The sequence below is a fragment of the Callithrix jacchus genome, chromosome 11, assembly GCF_049354715.1.
Source record: "Callithrix jacchus isolate 240 chromosome 11, calJac240_pri, whole genome shotgun sequence".
NCBI lineage: Eukaryota > Metazoa > Chordata > Mammalia > Primates > Cebidae > Callithrix > Callithrix jacchus.
The window spans coordinates 95,873,819-95,898,744 of record NC_133512.1 but is presented as its reverse complement, the minus strand read 5'-3'; the positions used below and the strand labels follow the sequence as shown (position 1 = coordinate 95,898,744).

The 24,926-nt window shown below is 37.3% G+C and overlaps 1 protein-coding gene across 50 annotated transcripts in view; it reads right to left on the bottom strand.

The window, feature by feature from the left end:
- The window catches only part of KMT2C (lysine methyltransferase 2C), a 300,852-nt gene that overhangs the window by 198,624 nt on the left and 77,302 nt on the right, over positions 1-24,926 (bottom strand). For 30 of the 50 annotated variants that reach the window (XM_078343416.1, XM_078343417.1, XM_035254316.3 and 27 more), the window contains one exon: positions 4,604-4,745. Coding sequence is in view for 43 of the 50 variants with exons in the window: in XM_035254316.3 (XP_035110207.3) it covers positions 4,604-4,745 (142 nt within the window). In the remaining 7 variants the exon portion in view is untranslated. The remainder of the gene's footprint in view (positions 1-4,603; positions 4,746-24,926) is intronic. The other 20 variants (XM_078343415.1, XM_035254317.3, XM_078343389.1 and 17 more) reach the window with 1 other exon arrangement.

Sequence of the window (24,926 nt, the reverse complement as noted above, 5' to 3'; positions counted from 1 at the left end):
ACCATGCCTCACTAATTCCTGTATTTTTTGTAGAGATGGGGTTTTGTCATGTTCAAGACAGGCTGGTCTCGAACTCCTGGGCTCAAGAAATCCTCCTGCCTCATCCTCCTAAAGTGCTAGGATTACAGGCATGAGCCACTGTGCCTGGCCAATCAACCCTTTTCTATAATTAGTGCTTTCCATTTAATTTTAAAAAGTCTTTCCTTACCCCCAAAGCAATGAAGAAATCCCTCTACCTTAACTTCTTTTATTAACTTGCTTCTCACACGCAAGTCTATAAATTAACCGGAGTTAAGGTGAATAAATTAGGTCTACTTTTTTTTTTAAGTATATCTAATTGTTCCAGCACAATTGTTGAAAGAGACATCCTTAAATTTGTGATGCCCCTTTGTTATAAATAACCTGTCCACATTACTCATATATCTGTATCTGGGTTCCCTATTCTGTTACACTGGTCTATCTGTTTCTGTGGGTAATACAGCACTGACTTAATTTATTACCATGTTATGAGAAGTCTCAGTATCAAATAAAGCAATCCTTCCCTCTTCTTCATGGGCCCTTTGGCTTATCCTGTCTTTTGCATATTCATATAAACGTATAAAATCAGCTTGTGAAATTTACTGTAGAAATGTTTATTAGAATTTTCTTGAACCTATAGATCAATCGGGAAAGAATATCTTTAAAATACTGAATCCCCTAAAATGTGAATATATTTCTATTATGTCTTTGTTCCTTAATATCTTTCCAAAAAGTTTAGTAATTTTCTCTATAAAAGTTCTACATTTTTGCACATAAACCTAGTCACGTGATATTATTTTATATTATTGGAAAATAATATTCTAAAAAATACCGGCCGGGCATGGTGGCTCATGCCTGTAATCCCAGCACTTTGGGAGGCCGAGGTGGGTGGGTCATGAGGTCAGGAAATCAAGACCATCTTGGCCAACATGATGAAATCCCGTCTCTCAAAAAAAAAAATATATATATACAAAAATTAGCTGGATGTGGTGGTGCGTGCCTGTAATCCCAGCTAATTGGGAGGCTGAGGCAGAAGATTCACTTGAACCCGGGAGTCAGGGGTTGCAGGGAGCCGGATCGTGCCACTGCACTCCAGCCTGGTGACAAAGAGAGACTCTGTTTCAAAACAAAACCAAAAACAAACAAAAAAAACACCATTTAACTCTGTTCCTGACATATATAAATACATATGATTTTTGCACTTTGATTTTATATCTAGCAATATTGCTAAAATCCTATTAATTATAATAGGGTGATTATAGATTCATTTAGAACATTTTATATACTGTACCATTGAAATTCATTAAATTCAATCTGTTCATTCTATTTTAAGGAAACTGTTGGACAGATTGATAAAGATGAATAAATAAAGGTCAAAAAGTTGTAGAGCTTGGAATAACCACCAGGTGTGTATTTACAGTATGCTGGCTCTCTCACAGTGTACATGAAAATAACAGTGGTAGTGGTGGTACAGCCCAGGATAAATAAATAACAATGGCACTGCTTCTTAATCTTCCTCATTTACTCTTCCATGTGGTACGGAACATCAATCTACCTACATTTTTTAAATGGACAGCCAATTACTGAGTGACCTATTCTTTTCTACTGATAGGCCATGATTATTACAAACGAAATTATCATATATTCATGAGTAGCTTTTAACTTTCATTCTTTGTACATGTATTAGGTGAGGACTAACAGTGACAGTGGACGAAAAGCTAAGTCACAGAGGACAAAAAGATAAGTCAGTCAGGCATACTCTGTCCTTAAGATCTGCAGAAGAATCAAGCAAGGAGGTTAAGAACTGCAATGGGTTCCCGAAATAGGCCTAGAGGATAGAGGCACAGAATACTCTCAGATGGCTCTCAGACGCTTGCTGTAAACTAGCAAATATTCTGTATTCTGTACCTCTCAACTCCACATATGCGTTACCATTTCTAACTTCTATAGAAAACATAGTAAAAAGTGAAGTTTATGGTAGTATCAAACTACGAAAATTTAAGCAAAACTTTAAATTCTTCTCCATCAACTAGACTTCATTATTCGTAAAAATACATATATACACACATGCACAGCACCTAATCTCTGTCAGGGACTATCTGGTGCAGGGGACAGTGCAGTGAACAAAACCGGCAAACACAGTGCCTGCGTTCAGAGTTCACATGACGGTCAAATGAACTGTTAGAAAATAATAAGTGCTCCAAAGAAAAATAAAGCAGGTTACTATGTAAAATATGGTGGGAGCTTTCTTTCTTTTCCATCCTACACCTTTATTTTGAAAATGTTCAAACCTCCCAGAAAATGGAGGAGGAGGAGGAGGAGGAGGAGGGGGAGGGGGAGGAGGGGGGAGGGGGGAGGGGGAGGAGGAGGAGGAGGGGGGGGAGGAGAGGACTACAGTATAACAAACACCAGTGAATTCTTTACCTTGATTCACACTGTATGTTCTTTTTCCTGAGCTTACTGAGACAAAGCTGCATGTGACCCTTCGGAGGAGACTAGTATTATCAGTAAGGTGGCCTCTCTGGGAGGAAGTCAGGAGAGCAGCAGAGAAAGTACCAAAGTTCTCGGACAGAAACCACATCAGCACATGTGAGAGAGTAAGGCCAGTGTGGTGAGAGCACAATGAGTGACAGACGACTGAGAGAGGCAGTCAGGAAGAGATCACAGCTTGCAGACACGGTAAGTACTTAACGTTATAAATAGAACTTAAGTATTTAATTTAAATATAATAGTCATGAAAGAGAGTGGAAACCTGATTATCATTACTACAATAATTTTTGCAACTGTACTATAAACAAATTGGACTAGGGAAAGGTAAAGAGAAGCAGAAAGACTGGTTAAAAGGCTACTACAACTTCCAAAGGATAACAGTGGCCAAAATGGTAGGCAAGTTAACACATTGTTTCGGTTATCAGGTTGAGCTGTAAGGTATGAGAAAAGACAGAAATCAAAGATTAACTCCAAAGTTTCTGGACTAAACAACTAAGCGGAATGCTGGCATTACTTATTGAAATGAGGAAATCTTGGGAAGAAGCAAATTCTGAGCAGAGGTGGAGGCAGAATCAAGCGTGGTACTGGACATGGTAAGGGTGAGGTGCCTAGTATACTTCCAAATGGAGATGTCAAGCAGACAGTTGGATATAAAAGTCTGGAGTTCAGGTACAGAATAACAATGGAAGTGAACAGGTGACTCTTAAAGACACAAACAGAGGTTACAGCTATCAGAATGAATGAGTTTTCTTTCCCAGGAAGTGAACAGAGACAAAAAAGTAAGATAAGGTATCTGAGGACTTATCCTTAAGGATTCCAAAATTACAGTATGTAGAGTCTCCACAGCAACTTGTAAAACACAAAATGAGGAGTGATGACCCAAAAGTAAAAGAAAGAAAATGCTTCAAGAAGATGAGAGAAGCCAGGTGCAATGGTGCATGCTTGTAATCCCACAACCTAGGGAGGCTGAGGCAGGAGGACTGCTTGAACCCAGAAGTTGCAGACCATCCTGGATAACATAAAGAGACCCAATTTCTACAAAAAAAAAAAAAAAACTCAAACATTAGCCAAGTATAGTGGCATACATCTGTAGTACCAGCTACTTAGGAGGCTGAGGTGCGAGGATCACCTAAGCCTCGGAGGTTGAGGCTGCAGTGAGCTGTGATCGCACCACTGCACTTCAGTCTGGTTTAACAGAGTAAGACCCTGCCTCAAAAAATAAAAAATAAAGGAATGGAAGAAAAGGGAAGGGCGCAAGGTGGAAGGAAACAAAGGGAGGAAGGATGGAGGAGGGATGGAGGGAAAGGAGAGGAAAGGGATGGAGCGGAAGGAGGGAGGAATAAAGGAAGGGAGGAAGAAAAGGAAGGGAGGGAGGGAGGGAGGGAGGGAGGGAGGGAGGGAAGGGAGAAAAGGCAGGAAAGGAGGGAGGGGGAAGAGAGTTCTCAACTGATAGATAATTTCATTATTATATTCATGTCTTTCAAATAAGGTCGAAATACTCTTAAAATTTCAAAGCTGAATTATACAATGATAGGTTACAGGCCCAGTATAGTGGCTCAAGCCTGTAATCCCAGCACTTTGGGAAGCCAAAGTGGGAGAATCCCCTGAGCCCAAGTTTGAGACCAGCCTGAGCAATACAGTGGAGTTTCTACCTAAAAAAAGGGAGTGGGGAGTGGAGGGAGAAAAAAGAAAAAAAGATAGGTTATAATGTCCTGTGTTTCTTTTATTAATGAATAGGGAGAAGGTAAAGGACAAAAATATAAACTTAAGTTTATAGATAAGTATCAAAAATTATTCCTCATGCTAAATGTTCACATTTATGTCTTCTGCCAGGAACAGCACATTGGTAATATTCTGTACTGGCCTGAGACAACTAGAGTAAAGCCCTAGTGTACTGTCCTGTTCTACAAATTGCCTAAGCCCACAGAAGTACTCATCCCAATTACACACAGAGGTATCAGCTTCAAATTTAGCTACTAAATCATTAAATTCCACCCAGATTTTCATCCTAAACTCATACTCCATGAATTTTCTCTACAGTCAATTCACCACTTTTTTCCTCTAAGATCCAATCCAGCTGCATTCATTCTCTAACCTGATTTTGGCTTCTACACCAACAGAGACCAGGGAGTTTGCCGATTCCTCAGACACAGATCGCTGAAGAGTTGGAATTAGCTGTTTGCTGTTATCCACTTCTGCTTCAGCATCCTCTTCTGCAGATTGTTCTTTGATTTCTGCTTAACAGTAAACAAGAGAATACAAAGAGTCATTTTTCTATTTATATTAATCACTGGTGAATTCATCCATAAAGCACAAGTCATAATGTAAATAGAAACAACAAATGACAATACTTCACTAATATAAAAAAAGTTTATGCACATAATTAGTGCTATCATGCATCTTTATTCTCTACTGAAAAATTATCATCAAAATAATGTGAAGCATGGTATACTTTTCCTTGTGCCCAAATTATAGCTGACTCTGAGAAGTTTCATCCTAGTAATAACTGGTAAGAATCTTAGCCAGGCATGGTGGCTCATGCCTGTAAACCCAGCATTTTGAGAGGCCAAGGTAGGCAAATCCCTTGAGCTCAGGAGTTTGAGACCAGCCTGGGCAACGTGGTAAAAACTCGTCTTAACAAAAAATATGAAAATTAGCCAGGCATGGTGGTGAGTACCTATAGTCTCAGCTACTCGGGAGGTTGAGAAGGAAGGATATGCCTTGAACCCTGGAGGTGGAGGCTGCAGTGAGCTGGGATCTTGCCACTGCACTCAGGCCTGGGTGACAAAGCCAGACCCTGTCTCAAAAAAAAAAAAAAAAAATCTTATTTTTGGCCAAGTGTGGTGTCTCACACATGTAATCCCAGCACCTTAGGAGGCTGAGGCAGGTGTATTGCCAGTAGTTCGAGACAGCCTGGGCAACATGGTGACACCCTATCTCTACAAAAACACTAGCCAAGCATTGTGGCACACGTGTAGTCAAAGGTATTCAGGAGGCTGAGGTGGGAGAATCAATCAGTTCCCTGCAGTTGAGGCTACAGTGAGCTGTGATCATACCACTGCACTCCAGCCTGGGTGACACATCCAGATACTACCTCAACAACAACAACAAAGAATTTTTTTTCTCTTTTTGATGGAGTCTCACTCTGTCACCCAGGCTGGAATGCAATGGCATGATCTCAACTCACTGCAACCTCCACCTCCCAGGTTCAAGCAATTCTCCTGTCTCAGCCTCCCAAGTAGCTAGGACTATAGGAACCTGCCAACATGCTCAGATAATTTTTGTATTTTTAGTAGAGACTGGGTTTCACCACATTGGCTGGGCTGGTCTTGAACTCCTGACCTCAGATGATCCACCCACCTCAGCCTCCCAAAGTGCTGGGAATACAGGCATGAGCCACTGCATCCAGTCAAAAAAGAATCTTTAATTTAGGATTATAGCAATTGGTCTACAGAACAAATGTATTTCAAAGTGACTCATTAAAAATTGTTTCACACTTTATAAAATTATTTATAATACTCATTATGTATCCTAATTATTAGCCTTTCTAAAAGCAAAATATTTGAAAAGTACAAACGTTTACTCTATTGCCTTTATCCATTCTCCTTGATTCCAACTCCAAACACCTTATATGTACTTTCTCAGGAGGCAATCCAACAGCTGGGAGGATTTCCACACACCACTACCCCTAACATCATTCTTCTCGTTTAATGAAAATTGTATGTCCACTCTGAAGGTCATGCTCTATTACTAGAATGAAGGGACATTACATCTCCCTACCAGTGATCGTGATGCAATTCCATGCTGGCTCCTTCTTTTCTAACTTGAAATTTATTTAGACCTTTCTGTATAACTAACCACAAACAAAAAAATCTTAAAGTCCTTTCAAGTTCCTCTTCTCTGACTTCCCTCTTACCACCAAATTCATGAGATGGCACATTAAAGTGACTGAGCTCTATTACCTTCCCCTTCAACTAACCCTTTCTAACTGTAACCAGCCTCCTACTATAACAATTATTCTTGTCAACACTACCAATGAACGGCAAAAGAACTAACAATCCAGGCACCATTCACAAGCTTTCTTCAAACATCCTAAAACTTCATTTCACACCAAGACAACTTCTTCCTTAGTGAAATGTTCTATCTTTTATAAGCAGGTAGATATAATGGTCTAATATCTGTCTCATCAGCTGATTTCCTTTAAACCTCTAAATATAGGTACATCGTTTATCTGCTCCTGGGGTTGGTTGGTTGTTTTTGTTTTTAAGAAAAAGACTCATTCTGTCACCCATGCTGGAGTGCAGTGGTATGATCATTCAGATTCTTGGGTTTAAGCCAGCCTCCTGCCTCAGCCTCACAAGCAGCTGGGACTACAGGCACATGCCGCCACACTTTTTTTCATTTTTTGTACAGATGGGGTCTCACTATGTTGCCCAGGCTGGTCTCAAACTCCCGCCCTAAAGTCATCCTCCTACCTTGCCCTCCCAAAGTGCCAGGAATATAGGCATGAGCCACTGCACCCAGCCTATAAGCTCCTCTTTGAAGAACGTATTTGTTATCCACATTTCAACAACCTCCTCTGGACTTAAATGATTTGTAAGTCAACATCTCTAGCACTACCTTCCCCCCTGAATTCCACACCATATTTTAACTATACGAGACATATTTAGCAGCTTCAACACTAAATTTCACACAAAACTTTATCTCTTATCACTCAGATTAAGCACTTCAATCTGACTTCCCTTTTTTAAAATAAAAAAAACTATCTTCTAGATTCAAAATAAATTTTAGAAAAGCATTTCGAAAAACGAACAATTTGAATAACTATTCCTGCATAGTTCCCACTGAAAAAACTACAAATAGTTGTAAAATCTATCAAATCATAAAATTAATGATAATGAGGCATGAAACAGATGGTTTTAGTTTTCATACTTAAAATAACATGTTTCTTTTCTTTTTAAAAAAATTGAAATAGAAAAGCTGACCTTAAATTAAGGGCTTTTGTGGTCTATCAAAAGGTGTCCTGTCTATCCCTAGAGATAAAATTAATAACATATCTAGAATCAAATCTACATATATGTAAGACTGTATTCAAAAGGAATCATAAAATGAAAATTTACATTTCTATAGGACAAATGACCTCATGAACAAAATGAATGTCACAGATGAGAGAAAATGAATACAATCTGAATTCCTCCCTGCCCCACCACCAAAAAAAGGGTATTCAGATCAAGAATAGGTGAAGAATTCTAAAGTTGAACAAGGCACATAAACCTGTAGAAAACAGATAAAGGGGCCGGGCGCAGTGGCTCTCGCCTGTAATTGCAGCATTTTGGGAGGCCAAGGCAGGCAGATCACCTGAGATCAGGAGTTCTAGACCAGCCTGGCCAACATGGTGAAACACCGTCTCTACTAAAAATACAAAACTTAGCTGGGTGTGGTGGCAGGGGCCTGTAATCCCAGCTACTCAGGAGGCTGAGGCAGGAGAATCGCTTGAACTCGGGAAGCAGAGGTTACAGTGAGCCAAGATCATGTCACTGCACTCCAGCCTGGGCAACAGAGCAAGACTCTATCTCAAAAGAAAGAAAATAGACAAAGTACAAAATCCATACTCTTCATCCTCTATACTTTTCAAGTTTTAGTAGGGCACATACTGTCCAGCTAGAGACTTTATTCCCCAATCCTCTTTGCAGCAAACCATGGCAAGTTCTTACCAAGAAAATATGACCAGAAGCAACAGTGCAACTTCATCATCTAAAAGGAAGTGACCTGCATTTTTTTTTTTGAAGCCAGTGTCTTGTTCTGTTGCTCAGGCTGGAGGGCAGTGGCGCAATCTCAGTTCACTGCAACCTCCGCCTCCCAGGTTCAAGCAATTCTCCTGCCTCAGCCTCCTGAGCAGCTGGAATTACAGATGCCTTCCATCACTCCCGGCTAATTTTTTTTGGTAGCTTTTAGTAGAGACAGGAATTTCACCATCTTGGCCAGGCTGGTCTCAAACTCCTGACCTTGTGATCTACCTGCCTGGACCTTCCAAAGTGTTAGGATTACAGGCGTGAGCCATTGTGCCCGGCCAGAATTGACCTACTCTTAACTAAATTACAGTCCCCTTTCCTGAAGACTGGAATGGACATGGCAGCAACCCAGCTGCAATGCTGCCAATGAGGGGGAATGATCCAGGGGATGGCAGAGAGACAAGACAGAAGAAACCTGGGTCAACAGGGTCAACAAACAATAATATGGAGCAAAAGACAACTCATCAGCCTACACTTCTCGACCCACAGAAATATTACATGAGAGAAAGATCAATTTGTTTTATTTAAGCCACAGCTATATTTTGGGATCTCTGTTACAGCAGTTTAACTCATGCCCTAATTAACCCAGAAAACTGGGATTAAGAATGAAAAACTGCCATAACAAAAACTTAAAAGTGGCTTTGGTGATCAGGCCATGAGACAGTGATAATGGAGTTTGAAAATCAACCCTTTTTATGCTGTATTAAAATATTTGATACAGCTATGACCTACAATAATTTGGAATGCAGACTGTGCCTACAAAGCCTGCAGCTCTAGGGAAAGTATCTGGAATGAGCCAAAGGGTATCCTGTGTTGTCTCTCTCTAGTACTTCTACAGCCAAAGATAGAAAGGAATACAATTCTGCTAGAGACTCTCTCTGCCTGCCTATTATATTCAAAGTACTATAAAATTATCATATATATAAAATACCTTTATGAAAGCATTTCATTTCTACTCAGAGAGACCCAGAAAACATTTTGTGATATATCCATTTTATACCATTCTTACTACTGGGTAACAAGAATGGGAAAGAGAAAAAATAAGTGACAAACCTAAAAAGGAGGATTAAGAATAGTGTCCCAGAAACTCACAGACAATGAGTCAAATGGACCAGGGTCACAAATCATTACATTACCCTGGAAACACTCTTCTTCCTGGAGCCACATTCATTTATCCCCACTCCCAAACTATGCTACCTCCAATAGAGCATGACCTGTCTGTTTCCTTTTACTATGCTGCTATCCACCATACATGACCTCTAGTCAAAAACTTCCTTCTCCCTGCAGAGTATGTAACAGTCTCAGCTTTTTCCTTATTTTTGCCCCCACAAAAGAAAAGACATAGCACTTGAATTATTTTTAGGGGAGTTTTATTGCTTACAACTAAGAAAAAACAAGTAGGACAGTGTCTGTCTCCCTCTAATTAGAGCCTGGAGAAAATGGAAAAGATAAATGTTAACGTTACTGGTCGGTCGGTAGGTTTGTAGGTAATCTTTTAAAGTTATGTTTCCTGCATTTCAAAGAGAAAAAAAAAAAAAACAGATTCAGACTATAGTTTTTTTTTTTGTTTTTTTTTTTTTGTTTTTTTTTTTTTAAAGAAACAGGATCAGGACCAGATCTTATCCCACAAAGAAGACAGCCTTTCAGAGTTCATCCTGTTCTCTTTTCTCCTCTAGCTACTGTTATTACTGGCTCTGCGCATGATTCTAACTGGATTTGCTAAACAGTAGGGAGTGATGAGTTCTGGTTTTATTTTTGGTTTAGATTTTGTTTTTGTCTTGTGTTCTTTAACAGATAAGGAGGAAATCTATGACTGCTTCTTAGGGTAGCTGTAATTCCGGTCACAAAACAGAAACAAACAATAAAAAAGGTATCCCTAAATATGTGATAGAACCTGTCTTTAACTGTCACTCTTCATTTGGTAAAACATGTTAGATCTTACTATCTGTCAAAGTCAAGGCAGGACAATTTAGTGTTTCCGTCTCTCTCTTCTCCTAATCCTAGTCTTCAAACAACTGACAAAGTCTGGCAGCAGAATGTAAAACGGACTGCTCTGGATAAAGATGATGTCAACCAGGGATCCAACCCGAGAGGTCATCCAGGGATGTTCCTGATGAAATGACTATATAACCCAGTGATATCTGCGGAAATACTCCTGATGCCAGTACTTAGTTATCTCTAGTTTATTATTTAAAATGCACTCTTGAATACTATCCTATGCTTTGCCTAAAGAAAGAAGCTGGCCATTCAGCCAATAAAATAATCCAGGTTTGGCTTCTCCACCACTTTCATGAGGTTCAATTAGCTCAAACTGCCTGCAAGTCAAACTGGAAACTAGAGCTGACATTTAAAATATTACATTGCATTTTTAAAAATTCAGTGTGGTATTTTTCCTAAATATAAAATCCCCAATGTATCTTTCCCCTTACTTTGAACCTGACCTAAAATATAGGCAATGGCACTTGGTTCAAAAATGCACCCAAGTCAGAAAGGTGGGGACCACTACAACCCTGGGATAAGGACAGGTGAGGTGATTTCATCTGCAGTCACTCTCTATGACTAACGTCTAACCACTAGGTGGCACATGTACAGTGCTAACTATACTAAAGAACCTAATCATTGACCTGGTGTAGTGGCACAAGCCTGTAATCCCAGTCTTTGGGAGGCAGGCGGATCACTTGAGCCCAGAAGTTCAAAACCAGCCTGGGCAACATGGCAAACCAAAATAACTAAGCCAGCCTTGGTGGCACACACCAGGAGACCCAGCTATTTGGGAGGCTGAAGTGGAAGGATCACTTGAGCCTGGGAGGCAGAGGTTGCAGTGAGATCATGCCACTGCACTCTAGCCTCGGCAACAAAGCAAGACCCTGTCTCAACAACAACAATAAAAAAGAAAACGTAATGACATGTAAGGAAATTCCTAAGAGAACTTGAAGAGATTGTGCACTTCATTAAACAGCATCATCTATGTGCCAGGCATATCTCTGGGGACACAAAGATAAATTAGAGCCAACTCCTTCCTTTAAATCCTTTCATAAGATACCCCTTTTAAACCTTTACTTTCCCACCTCCAATGACTCTAATTTATCCTAAATAAATTGGTTCTAAGACATGAGAAAGTTTAATAGCAAAAGCTGTCTGCTATATTAGTTAAAATCAAAGGCTTGGAATCTAATGGTTCTGAGTTTGTATTCTAGCTCCGCCATATGCTAGCAATGTGACCTTTGCCAAGTTATTTAACTTCATCTCAATTTTATTTTGCTCATCATTTAGAAGACAGACAATACCACCTAGTATAAAAACTGTCTTTATGATTAAAAAGAAAAAAAGGATGCATGAAAAGCACTTAACTCAATGTCTTAAGTGTAGCGATGTGGCTGCTATTAGTCTGCTGATATCTATCTACATTCACACACTATATTCTATGTATTTATTTGTCCACCTCACCTACTAGACGACTTCTAACTCTTGATGCCAGATCATGAATTATTAAATTACATTATGAGAAGTAATGGGAATAAAGAGACCATTTATTTAGCCCCTCCTGACTCTGTGCTCCAGAGTTAATGTATCATTATTTTAGAATGATTATTTACCAAACAAAATTTTAAGTAAGAACTGCTTACTGTAATTTGTATTCAAATAGCGGTCGTTACAAGGATAGACTCAAGATCCCTACCTTTAATGGATCTAGATGAAAGACTGAAAATAAAAATAGGACACAGTAATAGACATGATGCTGGTAAGCACATGGTATGATGGGAGTTAAGGGGAAGAGGTGGAGAATATAGCTCAGAAGGTTTCAGAAAGGTATCAGAAGCCCAGCTAAAACTAAAAGAATAAATTAAGTGTGCCTAATAGTTCTCTCTCAAGTCTTCTCTTTTAAAAAAGAATAATATCTGGCATATTTTGTTCATTTAAAAGATAAGGAAACTAAAGTCTAAAAGTTAACTACAGGCTCAAGATCACAAAGCTAATAGGAAACAAAACTGTGATCCAAAATCAGATTGTATAACCCTGAAGTCTGACATACTCTTTTCACTACTTCCACTGCCAGGCATGGCATCAAATTGTAGCATGCCACAAGTTTTATAAATAAATTAATATTAAAGAGAATTTCTCTTTATATTTTTAAATTAATATTTATATTATCTTTATATCAATAATATAAATATATTATTTATATTATCTTTAGTAGTATAATTATTATAAAAGACTTAATTATTAATAGTCTTACTAGAACCATGTTACTGCAGGATGATTTACTGAATATAAAGACTATGAGATGATAACTAAAAATACAAAGTTTTTCTTTTTAAGCACTGTTGAAAAAATTATGAAGTGGAGAGGACATTTATCTCACAGTCAAGTTCACAAAAATAAAGCATTTTGATTTTGAACAATTATAAAAGTATTTCCCTCAAAGGTTAAATACTTCCTTGAAAGGACTATACGTAGTCTACAAATATACTGAACAAACTCTATTAATATTAATAGCATAATGTAAGATGTCAAAAATATTTTAGAGGTCAATTATGAACTCCCTTATCAATACATTACTATATTCTTTCAAAGCACCCAATTTTTTCAATGGATTTTTAAAGGTTACTTACTAAAGGTTCTAGCATTTTAGAAGAAGAAATTCTTTATTTTTACTAACCTCTAATTTTTACTCACCTTCAAAATTTAGGATTCTAAGAAAATATTAAGAAAGTAAGCAACAAGCATAGTGGTATTAGTGGATACCTAAGTTTTTGTCACCAACAGAAATCAGATATTTTCTTATCACATGCAGTTGTTACAGATATCTCAAAATATCATTCACCCTTATCACTACTTTAAAATTGTAATAGTTATTAAACTCCCTGCTAGATTTTATAATTCAAGTGTGTATTAGAAAAATGTTACAAAATTACAAATTTGGCTTATTTTTATTTCAATACAACTGTTTTATCTTTGTAATCCTATTTTGATTTCTTTTTATTTTATTCATTTAAAAACATTATTTGAAAAAGAGTCCACACTCTTTTTCCATGCTACCAAATGGGATGATGGCACCGAAAAGTTTAAGAACCCCCATTCTGTATGTGCCATTCACAGGAGACTACACCCCCAATTTGACTATGTGCTCTATGAAAACAGGCACTGTATCTGTTTTTACAAACCTGAGCTATCACAAAATCTGAATGACATTAGATAATTGTTTAATTAATGTTAATTATATAATACAAAGCAAGCAGGTAAATCTTACATAGAGAAACGAAGATTTACAAAAAGCACAGAGAATAATATATTTAAAATGAATTCATATTCACTATGCAAGTAAACACTGACATTCATTATCAACTAGCTATCCAAAAAATATGCCTGCCTCCCTCTTATGCTTTAATCAACTTTTTTTTTTTTTTTTTAAAGAGCTGGGGGTCATGCTCTGTCACCCAGGATAGAGTACAATAATGGCACAATGATAGCTCATCATAACCTCAAACTCCTGGGCTCAAGGTATCTTCTCACCTCAGCCTCCCCACTAGCCAGGACTACAAGGCACATGCAATCATGCCTGGCTAATTTTTTTGTTTGTTTGTTTTGTTTTGGTAAAGACAGGGACTCATTGTGTTGCCCAGGCTGGCCTCAAATTCCTGGCCTCAAGTTTTCCTCCCACCTCAGCCTCCTAAAGTGCTAGAATTAGTCATGAGCCACCATGCCCAGCCTAATCAGGTATTAAATAGAATAACCAACTTCCTTTACCTTCAGAGAATGGCAACATGCTTGCTTCCTACTAAAACTACAGAAGAAAACATATAAAAGAAATAGTGTAACCATGTCCTTTCCTTCTTTTGAATGACAGTAGTCTAAAGAAGTCTGCTTCCTGACAGTCATGCTTTCTGGATGTATCTCATTGAATCTAGTATATCCAATGTCATCCAAATTGTGTTGCAAAGCTAAAACATTAGCACTATATTAGAAAAAGCAAATTATTGCTGGGAGAGCTGGCTCACGCCTGTAATCCCAACACTTTGGGAGGCCAACGTGGGAGGATCACCTGAGGTCAGGAGTTCGAGACCAGCCTGACCAAATGGTGAAATTCCATCACTAAAAAAAAAAGAAAAGAAAAAGCAAACTATTTATATTTATTCAACCTATCTTTATTCACTAAGCTACTTAAAATATTGACAGTGATTATTATAATATAATATTATTAATTAGTTGCTGCTTTCACAGAACAATGTAAGCAACTAAAAGTAAATATACAAAAAAAGCACTAATTTTCTCTGGGAGTTAACACTTTTACAGGTGACTTACACTCTTTATACTTGTCCACAGTTCCATAAATTTCTAAAAATATATATTACTGTTATAATATCTAATGTGATTTTTAATGCAAATTCAAAAAGTTTAAGAGTCCAATACTTATCAAAAGCCAAAAAACATATGGGCATTAATTTAAATAGTAATTGTTTAAGCAAGACATACTGCTAATAAATGAAAAATGAAAAAAACTATTAACTGTTAGATGTCAACTGTTCTCTAGATGTTTTATTTAGTTATTATCAATATTTCCTTTGGTTTTTCTATAACTTTTAAATGTTTTTAATGGAGTTTTTTGCAATTAATTAAAGAAACTAAAACAAAACCAACAAATTACATCTTTATAACAGTTATTTCTGCCAATATTGATCTTTTTCTGAAATTTAACTTTATTTAGGCCTTTTAAAAAAAAAAATCAACCAATGAAACTGTCTTGGATCCTCTAGACCAGCCCAGATGTCACCTGAATAGCAACAAACGACTCTGATGCCAGCAGAGCAGAAGAACTGTCCAGCCAAGCCTGACCTAAATTCCTGACCCACAAGATCATGAGATATGTTTACTGTTTTAAGCCATTGGTTCTGAAATGATTTGTTACATGGCAATAAGAAGCTAAAATTTTCATTTTAAACTTCGGTTTGAAAATTATGTTGTGGTTAATCCAAGACATACAGGTGCCTTTGCTCCACCATCTCTTCATCCAAACTGTCGAAGCAGTCACTACCTTCAAAAGAAAAAAGCTCAAGAGGGTTTTGCTCCAATCCAGAAGTGACCAATATGATTTCCATCCACAATTCACTGGATACAACTCAATCACACGGGCCCCTCAAGAAGGCCTGGAGATGTGTAATTACACCACATCTCCAGAAGGGAGAGTGCCAGAGCTATTTGACGTTGTCAACAATCTCTACCAAAACAATATATAATTTTAAATAATATACTAAAGTTAGTGAAAAATATCCAAAGAAAAACCTGATAATTCAGAAAAAGAAGAGTCAATAACAAACTTTCATATCAAAAAAAAAGATAAGAAATAACAGGTAAAATTAAATCATTAGGCCAATTAATATAACAAGAATCCAGGCTTTTTCTTTGTGCCAAATGTCACCATAACCTGTTATCAATTACTATTACAAACAATAATTTGGGGTGTCCACTTTTTAATATAATATCACTAAAATGTCTATTCTTGTAAAGACAGACATGTAGGTTTATACAAACTTGTATATTTAAGCCATATGCAAATAACCAAAAGGAGTTGAAGTAACACATGTATGGCTTTGTGTTACCACCTGTCTCATCAAGTGTACTGACAAAGCAAAAGATCCCTATCTTATCTGTCTATGTCAAACACTAATAGCTGAAAGCCACCACTAAATAAGAACCAACAGTCATTACACAAGCAGGCGCTAAAAATTAACAAATAACTAGACCAGTAGATAATCTAAGATTCTGACACGTAACTCACGGCAGTTTGACAGATTGTCAGTAGTGGAAATCCCTTGAAGGTTAGTCACAAATGGTAATCTTGATATTAAATTCAATCGTTTTATTATTTTAATAACAATATTGAGACATATTTACACTAAGGGATAGATATTAACTTCATTGTTGTTAACCATTAATTATAATCCAGTCCACTAATTATAAAACTGGCTTACCAATTATAAAAGAAATGGACTATAAACATAGTTGATACATGTAAAAAGCTAAACTGAAAAATCAACAACTCTTGCTAGATCCATAAGGTCAATAAAGTAACAGGGCAAACAGGTACCCTCAGAATTGGAGGGATAGACAAAAATCACAGCTTACCTGAGCAGAAACCTGTGGGTACAAATCTCCATGGGTACAAAAACCTGAATTGTAATTGACAAAACACTGGAGGATCAGTCTGGACAAGACTGGAAGATTAAAAACTCCAGAGGGACCCCACACTTTTGTGTGTTACCTCTAGAAGCTCTAACAGTTTCTCACAGTGAATTTCACAGAAAAATCCCTTCTTGCTTTCAATAGCAGGAGGGGGAAAGGAACCATTTCTAAATACACCAGAGCATTCGCTTAACAAGGCCTGCCTTCAGGAGAAACAACTAGAACCTAACTGACCTACCAGAAGAGAAACTCCAGCCAGTTCCACTAGCCTAAGAGAATTATTTCTGTCTAGGCCATTCTGTCCCACCTAAGGGCAGGTCAGGGAGAAAGAATCAAAAACTGAGATTTCCCCCTCCTCCTATACCTTCCCACCACATTAGTAAAGCTGTTGTCTTTTCCCAGTGCATTACATTGACTATCAAGGAAAAATTACAAGGTATACTAAAAAGCAAAAACACAGTTAAAACAGTTTGAAGAGATAGACCATCAGAAGTAGACTCGAATATGGGAGGGAAGTTGAAATTATCAGATGAAGAATTTAAAGCAACTATGATTAATATGCTAAAAAGTCTAATGAATAAAGTAGACACCATCCAAGAAGACATGGGCAATGAAAGTTGAGAACCGAAAATTCTAGAAATTAAAATGATAGAGATTTTTTAAAACCCTAACAGAAATGATTAATGCTTTTAATGGGCCTATTAGTAGACCTGACACAGCTGAGTAAACAATCTATCTCATTTCTTGAAGATATTTCCATAGAAACCTCCAAACCTGAAAAGCAAAGAGAAAAAGGGGGGAAAAAAAAAAAAACAATATTTAATACAGAAAACTACAAAGAGGTAACATGTAATGGAAATACCAAAAAGAGAAAAAAGAAAGAAACAACAAGAAATAGTCCTCAAATTAATCTCAGAAACCAAATGACAAAGAACATCAAAAAGGATAAACACCCAAAAAAACTACACTGGTCACATCATATTCAAACCACGGAATACTATAAAATCCTTAAAGAATTCAGAGGGAAAAAAATACCTAAGGCAACAATTATATCAACTCAGAAAACATGCAAGCAAGAAGAGAGGGAACAAAATATATTACATGCTGAGAGAAAGAAAACATCAACCTGGAATTCTATACCCTGACAAATTATCCTTCAAAAGTGAAGGCTTTCTCAAATAAAAATTAAAGAATTTGTTGTCAGGTGGCCTGCCCTGCAAGAGATGTTAAAAGTCCTTTAGAAAGAATAAAAATGGTATAGGTCAAAAACTTAGATCTATAAAAGAAAGGAAGGGCAGCTCCGACAGGGTAAGTGAAGATAAAATTTTTTAAAAACCTTTTTTCTTACTGTTAACTGATCTAACAGGTAAGTTTGTTCAAAATAATATCTGCAACAATGTATTCAATTGTGATTGCTTATGTATAAGTGAAATAACTGACAGCAACAATAAAATGGGACAGAGGAATTAGGATTATTTTGTTCTTATAAAGTACTCGGCCGGGCGCGGTGGCTCAAGCCTGTAATCCCAGCACTTTGGGAAGTCGAGGCAGGTGGATCATGAGGTCAAGAGATCGAGACCATCCTGGTCAACATGGTGAAACCCCGTCTCTACTAAAGATACAAAAAATTAGCTGGGCATGGTGGCGCATGCCTGTAATCCCAGCTACGCAGGAGGCTGAGGCAGAAGAATTGCCTGAACCCAGGAGGCGGCGGTTGCGGTGAGCCGAGATCGCGCCATTGCACTCCAGCCTGGGTAACAAGAGTGAAACTCCGTCTCAAAAAAAAAAAAAAAAGTACTCACATTACAAGTGAAAATTACAATGGTGCCGTCTCATCCACAGGGAATATATTCCAAGACCCCATGTGGATGCCTGAAACCAATATATACAGTATGCTTTTTCAATCATACTAAGATAGCTACTAAGTAACTAATGGGCAGGTAGCATATAAAGAATGAATGTACTGGAACAAGAGATGATTCACATCTCAGGCTGGAAGGCGGAATATTTCATTATGCTATTCAATCAAAACAGCATACTACTTAAAATTTATGAATTGTTGATTTCTGGAATTTTCCATATTATATTTTCAAACCGTGCTTATCAGAAGGTAACTGAAACTGCGAAAAGCAAAACCACAGTTAAAGAGGGACACTACTGTATAGTGTTATTTGAAAGTAGACTTGGATTCATTGTAAACATATATTACAAACTGTAAGGCAACAACTCAAAAAAGAAAAAGAAAAGAGCTGTGCTAAGAAAGGGGAGAAATCGGAATCATATAAAATGCTCCATTAAAACCACAAAAGGCACAAAAACAGCGGAAGACAAAAATAGGAATAAATAACAAGGACAACAAATAGAAAATAGTTAACAGATATGGTAGATATCCATTCCATTATATCAAGAATCACTTTGAGGCTGGGCATGGTGGCTCATGCCTATAATCCCAGCACTTTGGGAGGTTGAAGCCTGCATTTCAAGACCAGCCTGGGCAACAAAGAGAGATCTCATCTCTCCAAAAAAATTATTTTTTAATTAGCCAGGAGTGATGCCAATAGTCCCAGCTACTTGGGAGGCTGAGCACTGGTAGTCTCAGCTACTTGGGAGGCTGAGGTATGAGGATGGCTTGAGCCCAAGAGTTCAAGATTACAGTGAACCACTGCACTCCAGCCTGGGTGATACAGTGAGACTCTGTCTCTAAAAATAAAAAAGAATCACTTTGAATACCAATGGTCTAAATGTACCAATTAAAAGAAACTATTATAGTTTTGTTTTTTTTTTTTTTTCTTTTTAAGACAGAGTCTGCTCTGTCATCCAGGCTGAAGTGCAATGGTGTGACCTCGGCTCCCTGCAACTTCCACCTCCCGGATTCAAGCAATTCTCATGCCTCAGCCTCCTGAGTAGCTGGAATTACAGGTGCCTGCCACCACAGGCCAGCTAATTTTTCTATTTTTAGTAGAGACAGGATTTCCCATATTAGTGAGGGTGGTCTTGAACTCCTGACCTCAGGTGATCCATCCATCCGCCTCAGCATCCTAAAGTGCCAGGATTCCAGGTGTTAGCCACTGCACCAGCCTAGAATAGATATTTTAAAAAGAAAACCCAACTACATATTGTCTACAAAAACCCCACTTTAAATATCATATAAAGATACATATAGATAAGAAATAAATGGATAAAGATATTCCAAACTAACAATAATCAAAAGAAAGCAGGAGTAGCTATATTAATTTCAGACAAAACACATGTCAAAGTTATCAAGAATAAAGAAGGGCATTATATTATGATAAAGAGGTTAACTCTCAAGACATAACAATACTTACCATGAGTGTGTTAATGTAGGTTTACAAACTGTGACAAATGTACCACGTTATTCTAAACAGAACATCAAAGTATGTGAAGCAAAAAATGAGACAATCGCAGGGAGTAAGAAATGAATCCACTATTATAGCTGGAAACTTTAACACCCCTCTCAGAAAAAGATCTGGCAGGCAGAAAATCAGCAAAGACATAGTTGAATCTGACATCATTAATCAACTGGATATAACTGACATCTAAAGACTACTTCATCAACAACAGCAGAATACACACGTTTCTCATCCACATAGGACATTTACAAGGTTGACCACAGTCTGAGCCATAAAACATACCTTAACAGATTTTTAAAAACAGAAATCATATAATCTCTGCTCTTAGACCACATGAGAATCAAACTAGAAATCGGTAACAAAAAGAAAGCTTAAAATCCCAAAATACTGAGACATTTAAAAATACACTTCTAAATAACACATAGGTCAAAGAAGAAATCTCAAGAGAAACTGAAAAATATTTTAAACCAAATGAAAATCAGAAGAAAATGTGTGAGATGCAGTGAAAGCAGTGCTTAAAGGAAAATTTTTGGCATTTAACACATAGACAGTCGACCCTTGAACAATGAGGCGGTTAGGGGCTCCTACCCTTCCACCACACAGTCAAAAATCTGTGTAACCTTTGACTCCTTGAAAACTTAACTACTAAGAGCTTACTGTTGACTGGAAGCCTTAGCAACAACAAACAGTAGATTAACATATGTTTGTGTCACATACTATATATTTACAATAAAGTAGGCTAGAGAAAAGAAAATTATAAGGAAGAGAAATTACATTTTTGACCATAATATGTTTATTGATACCATACGTTTATGTCACCTATTTACAGGACTGGTCTGTCTGAAATAGTGGGCCACCTCAGTTACACACATCCAACTACCGTACACATCAAGCAATTCAACTTTTTCTGGTATGTCATGGCTTTGCTTCTTGTGGGGAACACTTCAAGCACATTAGTGGCACTTCATATGCATCCAGTGGTGTTACGTACAATTTATAGCATTGCACTAAACATGATGAAAGATACATGAGATGCACCAGAGATCACTTTCTACCAAGATACCCTATTTATTGGAGAGACAAACTGCTCAAAGATGACTGGTATTCCATGGAGTTTTAATCAGATACTTGTAACACTTGAGCTCACTGCAATAGCAACAGGAGGTGGCCACAGAATTATTATAGTAGTAATACAGTATCCACTATAGTAAATTTTATTCAGTTTTTTAATACATCTTTACCTTTGTTTACATTTCTCTCAATGGCCAATGGTACCATACACAGTCTGTGTGCGCTAAGTTTTGATACATTTTAACTTTCAGTAATAATAGATCTGTATTTTATGGTAGTAAACAGTCAAACAGACAAGTATCTACATATACTTTATGTATTCATGCATACCTTTTGCTTAATTTTTACATTTCCAGGCTACTTACACATTTTTTCAAATTGTCAGAAATCTCCAAATAAAATTTCCAATATAGTTACTGAAAAAAATCCATGCATCAGTAGCCACACACACAGTTCAAAGCCATGCTATTAAAGTGTCTACTGTTTTAGAAAGCAGGGAAAAATCTACAATCAGTAGTATCAGAAAGGAAAAATGAGACATCACTACAAATCCCACGGAATCTTAAATAATCAAGAAATACTATTAACAACTCTATGCCCACAAATTTGATAACCTAGAAGAAATGGACCAATTACTTAAAAGACACAACTCTGCTCAAGCTCACATGAGAAGAAATAAACAATCTGAATAGGTCTATACCTATTAAACAAATTGAATAAAAAATTAATAAACTTCCAATAGTAAACATACCCAGTTTGGTTCACTGCTGAATTCTACCAAACATTTAAGAAAGAAATTATACCAATTCTCTATAATCTCCTTCAGGAGATGAAAGCATAGGGAAGGCCAGGCACAGTGGCTCACTCCTGTAATCCCAGCACTTTGGGAGGCTGAGGCAGGTGGATCATCTGAGGTCAGGAGTTTGAGACCTGCCTGACCAACATGGTGAAACCCCATCTCTACTAAAAATACAAAAAATTAGCTGGGCATGGTGGCAGATGCCTGTAATCCAGCTACTCAAGAGGCTGAGACTAGAGAATCATTTGAACCTGGGAGGTAAAGGTTGCAGTGGCCCAAGATCACACCATTGCACTCCAGCCTGGGCAACAAGCAAAACTGTCTCCAAAAAAAAAAAAAGAAAAAAGCATGGGGAATACAGACACCTCACCAATAAAGATATACAGATGGCAGATAAGCATCTGAACAGATGTTCCTCATTATATGTCATCAGGGAAACGAAAATTAAAACAATGAGATATCACTATACACCTATTAGAATCGCCAAAGTCTGGAACACTGACACCACCAAATGCCAGCAAGTACATAGAGCAACAGAAGTTTCTAGTGAGAATGCAAAATGCACAGCCATCTTAGAAGATAACTTCGTGGTTCCTTACAAAACTAAACATACTCTTACCATAAAATCCAGCAATCATGCTGCTTGGTATTTACCCATGGGTTAAAAACTTACATCCACACAAAAACTGCACACAGATGTTTATAGCAGCTTTACTCTTAACTGCCAAAACCAGGAAGCAAATAGGAATTCTGTCAGTAGGTAAATGGATAAACTGTGGTACATCCAAACAATGCAATATTATTCAGCACTCAAAAGAAATGCACTATCAAGACATGAACAGACATGGAGGAAACTTACTAAATGCATATTAGTAAGTGAAAAGAAGCCAGTCTGAAAGGCTATTCTGTATGGTTCCAACTATTTGACATCCTGGAAAAGACAAAACTATGGAGACAGTAAAAAGAACAGTGGTTGCCAGAGGTTAGCAAGAAGGGAGGGATTCACAGGTGGAGCACAGAGAATTTTTAGTGCAGTGACTATGATACTATAATGACAGATAATGTCATTATACATTTGTCCAAACCCCACAGAATGTAGACCAAGAGTGAACGCTTATGTGAGCTATGAACTGTGGATGATAATAATGTGTTAACGTAGGTTTAAAATTTTGACAAATGTACCACTCTGGTATAGGATGTTGATAATGAAAAGGGCTATGCATGTGGTGGGGAAGGGGATTTATGGGTAATTTCAGGACCTTCCTCACAATTTTGCTACTAACCTAAAACTTCTCTGAAAAATAAAGTCTATTTTTAAAAATTTATGCTAAAAGTAACTGAATATATCAATGTGAACTCACATTTGCAAGTGTGTGTATATATCTATGTAATTACAGTCCTCTCAGAACAGGGATGTCTTCTGAGAAATGCAGTATTAGGCGATTTTGTCACTGTCACACAAACCTAGATGGTATAGCCTACTAAAAACCTAAGTTATTCAGTACAGCCTAGTACTCTAGGCTACCAACCTGTACAGCATGTTACTATACTGGATACTGTAGGCAACTATAACACAGTGGTTAAGTATTTGTGTATCTAAACATATGTAAACATAGAAACAATGGTAAGAATACTAAGTAAAAACACAAAAAATGGTAGACCTATATACAGCACTTACCATGAATGGTACCTGTGGGACTAGAAGTTGCTCTAGGTGAGTCACCGAGTAAATGTAAAGGCCTCCAACATTACTGTACACTAATATAGACTTTATAAACACTGTACACTTAGGCTACATGAAATTTTTAAAATACTGTTTTTCTTTGTTCAGTAATAAACCTTAGCTTACTGTAACATTTTTACTTTATAAACTTTTCAAAAACTTTTTGACTCTTTTGTAATAACACAGCTTAAAACACTCACACACTGTACAGCTATACAAAAAAAAAAAACAAACTCTCCCTCTACACCCTTATCCTACAAGCCATTGGGTTTTAGAGGCTTTGTGGGGTTTGTTTTTTGCTTTTTAAACTTAGCCCAGGCCTACACAACGTCAGGATTCTCACTATCACTATCTTTTCACCTCCACATTTTGTCCTACTGAAAGGTCTTCAGGGACAATAACACACAAGGAGCTGTCATTTCATATGATAACAATGCCTTTTTCTGGTATAGCTCCTGAAGTTTCTGCCTGAAGCTGTTTTACAGCTTTTTTCTTAAAAGGAGTACACTCCAAAATAATGATAAAAAGTATAGTATAGTAAATACATAAACCAGCAACACGGTCACTTACTATCAAGAGGTATGCACTGTGCAAGACTGTATGTAGTATTCTTTTGTATAATACATATAATTGAGAATACACTAGGTTTCTTTATACCAACATCACAACAAATGTAAGTAATGCACTAGGCTGTGCTATTACATCACGACAGCTATGACATCATGACAGCCATGATATAATGAGGTGACAGAAATTTCTCAGCTCCGTTATAATCTTATGGGACCACTGTCATATATGTGATCTGTTGTCATGCAGTTCATGACTGTACTAGTATATGACTAAAGTGGACTCACATAACTAATTCTCAACAGAAACAATGTGATATGCATCCCTTGAGCCTAGATTTTTGTCGATAATACTACTGCCCACTAAAAAACTAGAAGTCCTTAGAGAATAACTGATTTTATACCTTGAGGCAGGGAGAAATTTAAATGGACCTTAAAAATAAAACTGTTGCCAAAGAGCACTAAGTTCTAAAAGGTTTTGAGATGTTATTTAAAAGAACTCAGAAGCCAGCTGACAACCAGCTCCCATGAGCCAAACTATGACAACCTGAACAGCAGGAAAAAATGTTTAATTATAAATGAATTATAATTAGCTAACTATAATTAACTAAAACAAGTTTGCAAAAACCTGATTATATGATTCTCAAGAAAAAAGAGTTTCTCTTCTCTTCAAATAACTAGCACTTCACTTGAGATGACTTTATTCATATAAAAAATACACAGAGACTGGTAACAGCCACGACCAACAAAAGATGAAATTTTCTCAGTCAGGTACAGTGGCTCATGCCTATAATCTTAGCACTATGGAAGGCCAAGGTAGGTGGATCACAAGGTCAGGAGTTCAAGACCAGCCTGGCCAAGACGGCAGAACTCCAACTCTACTAAAAATACAAAAAAATTAGCCAGGTGTGGTGG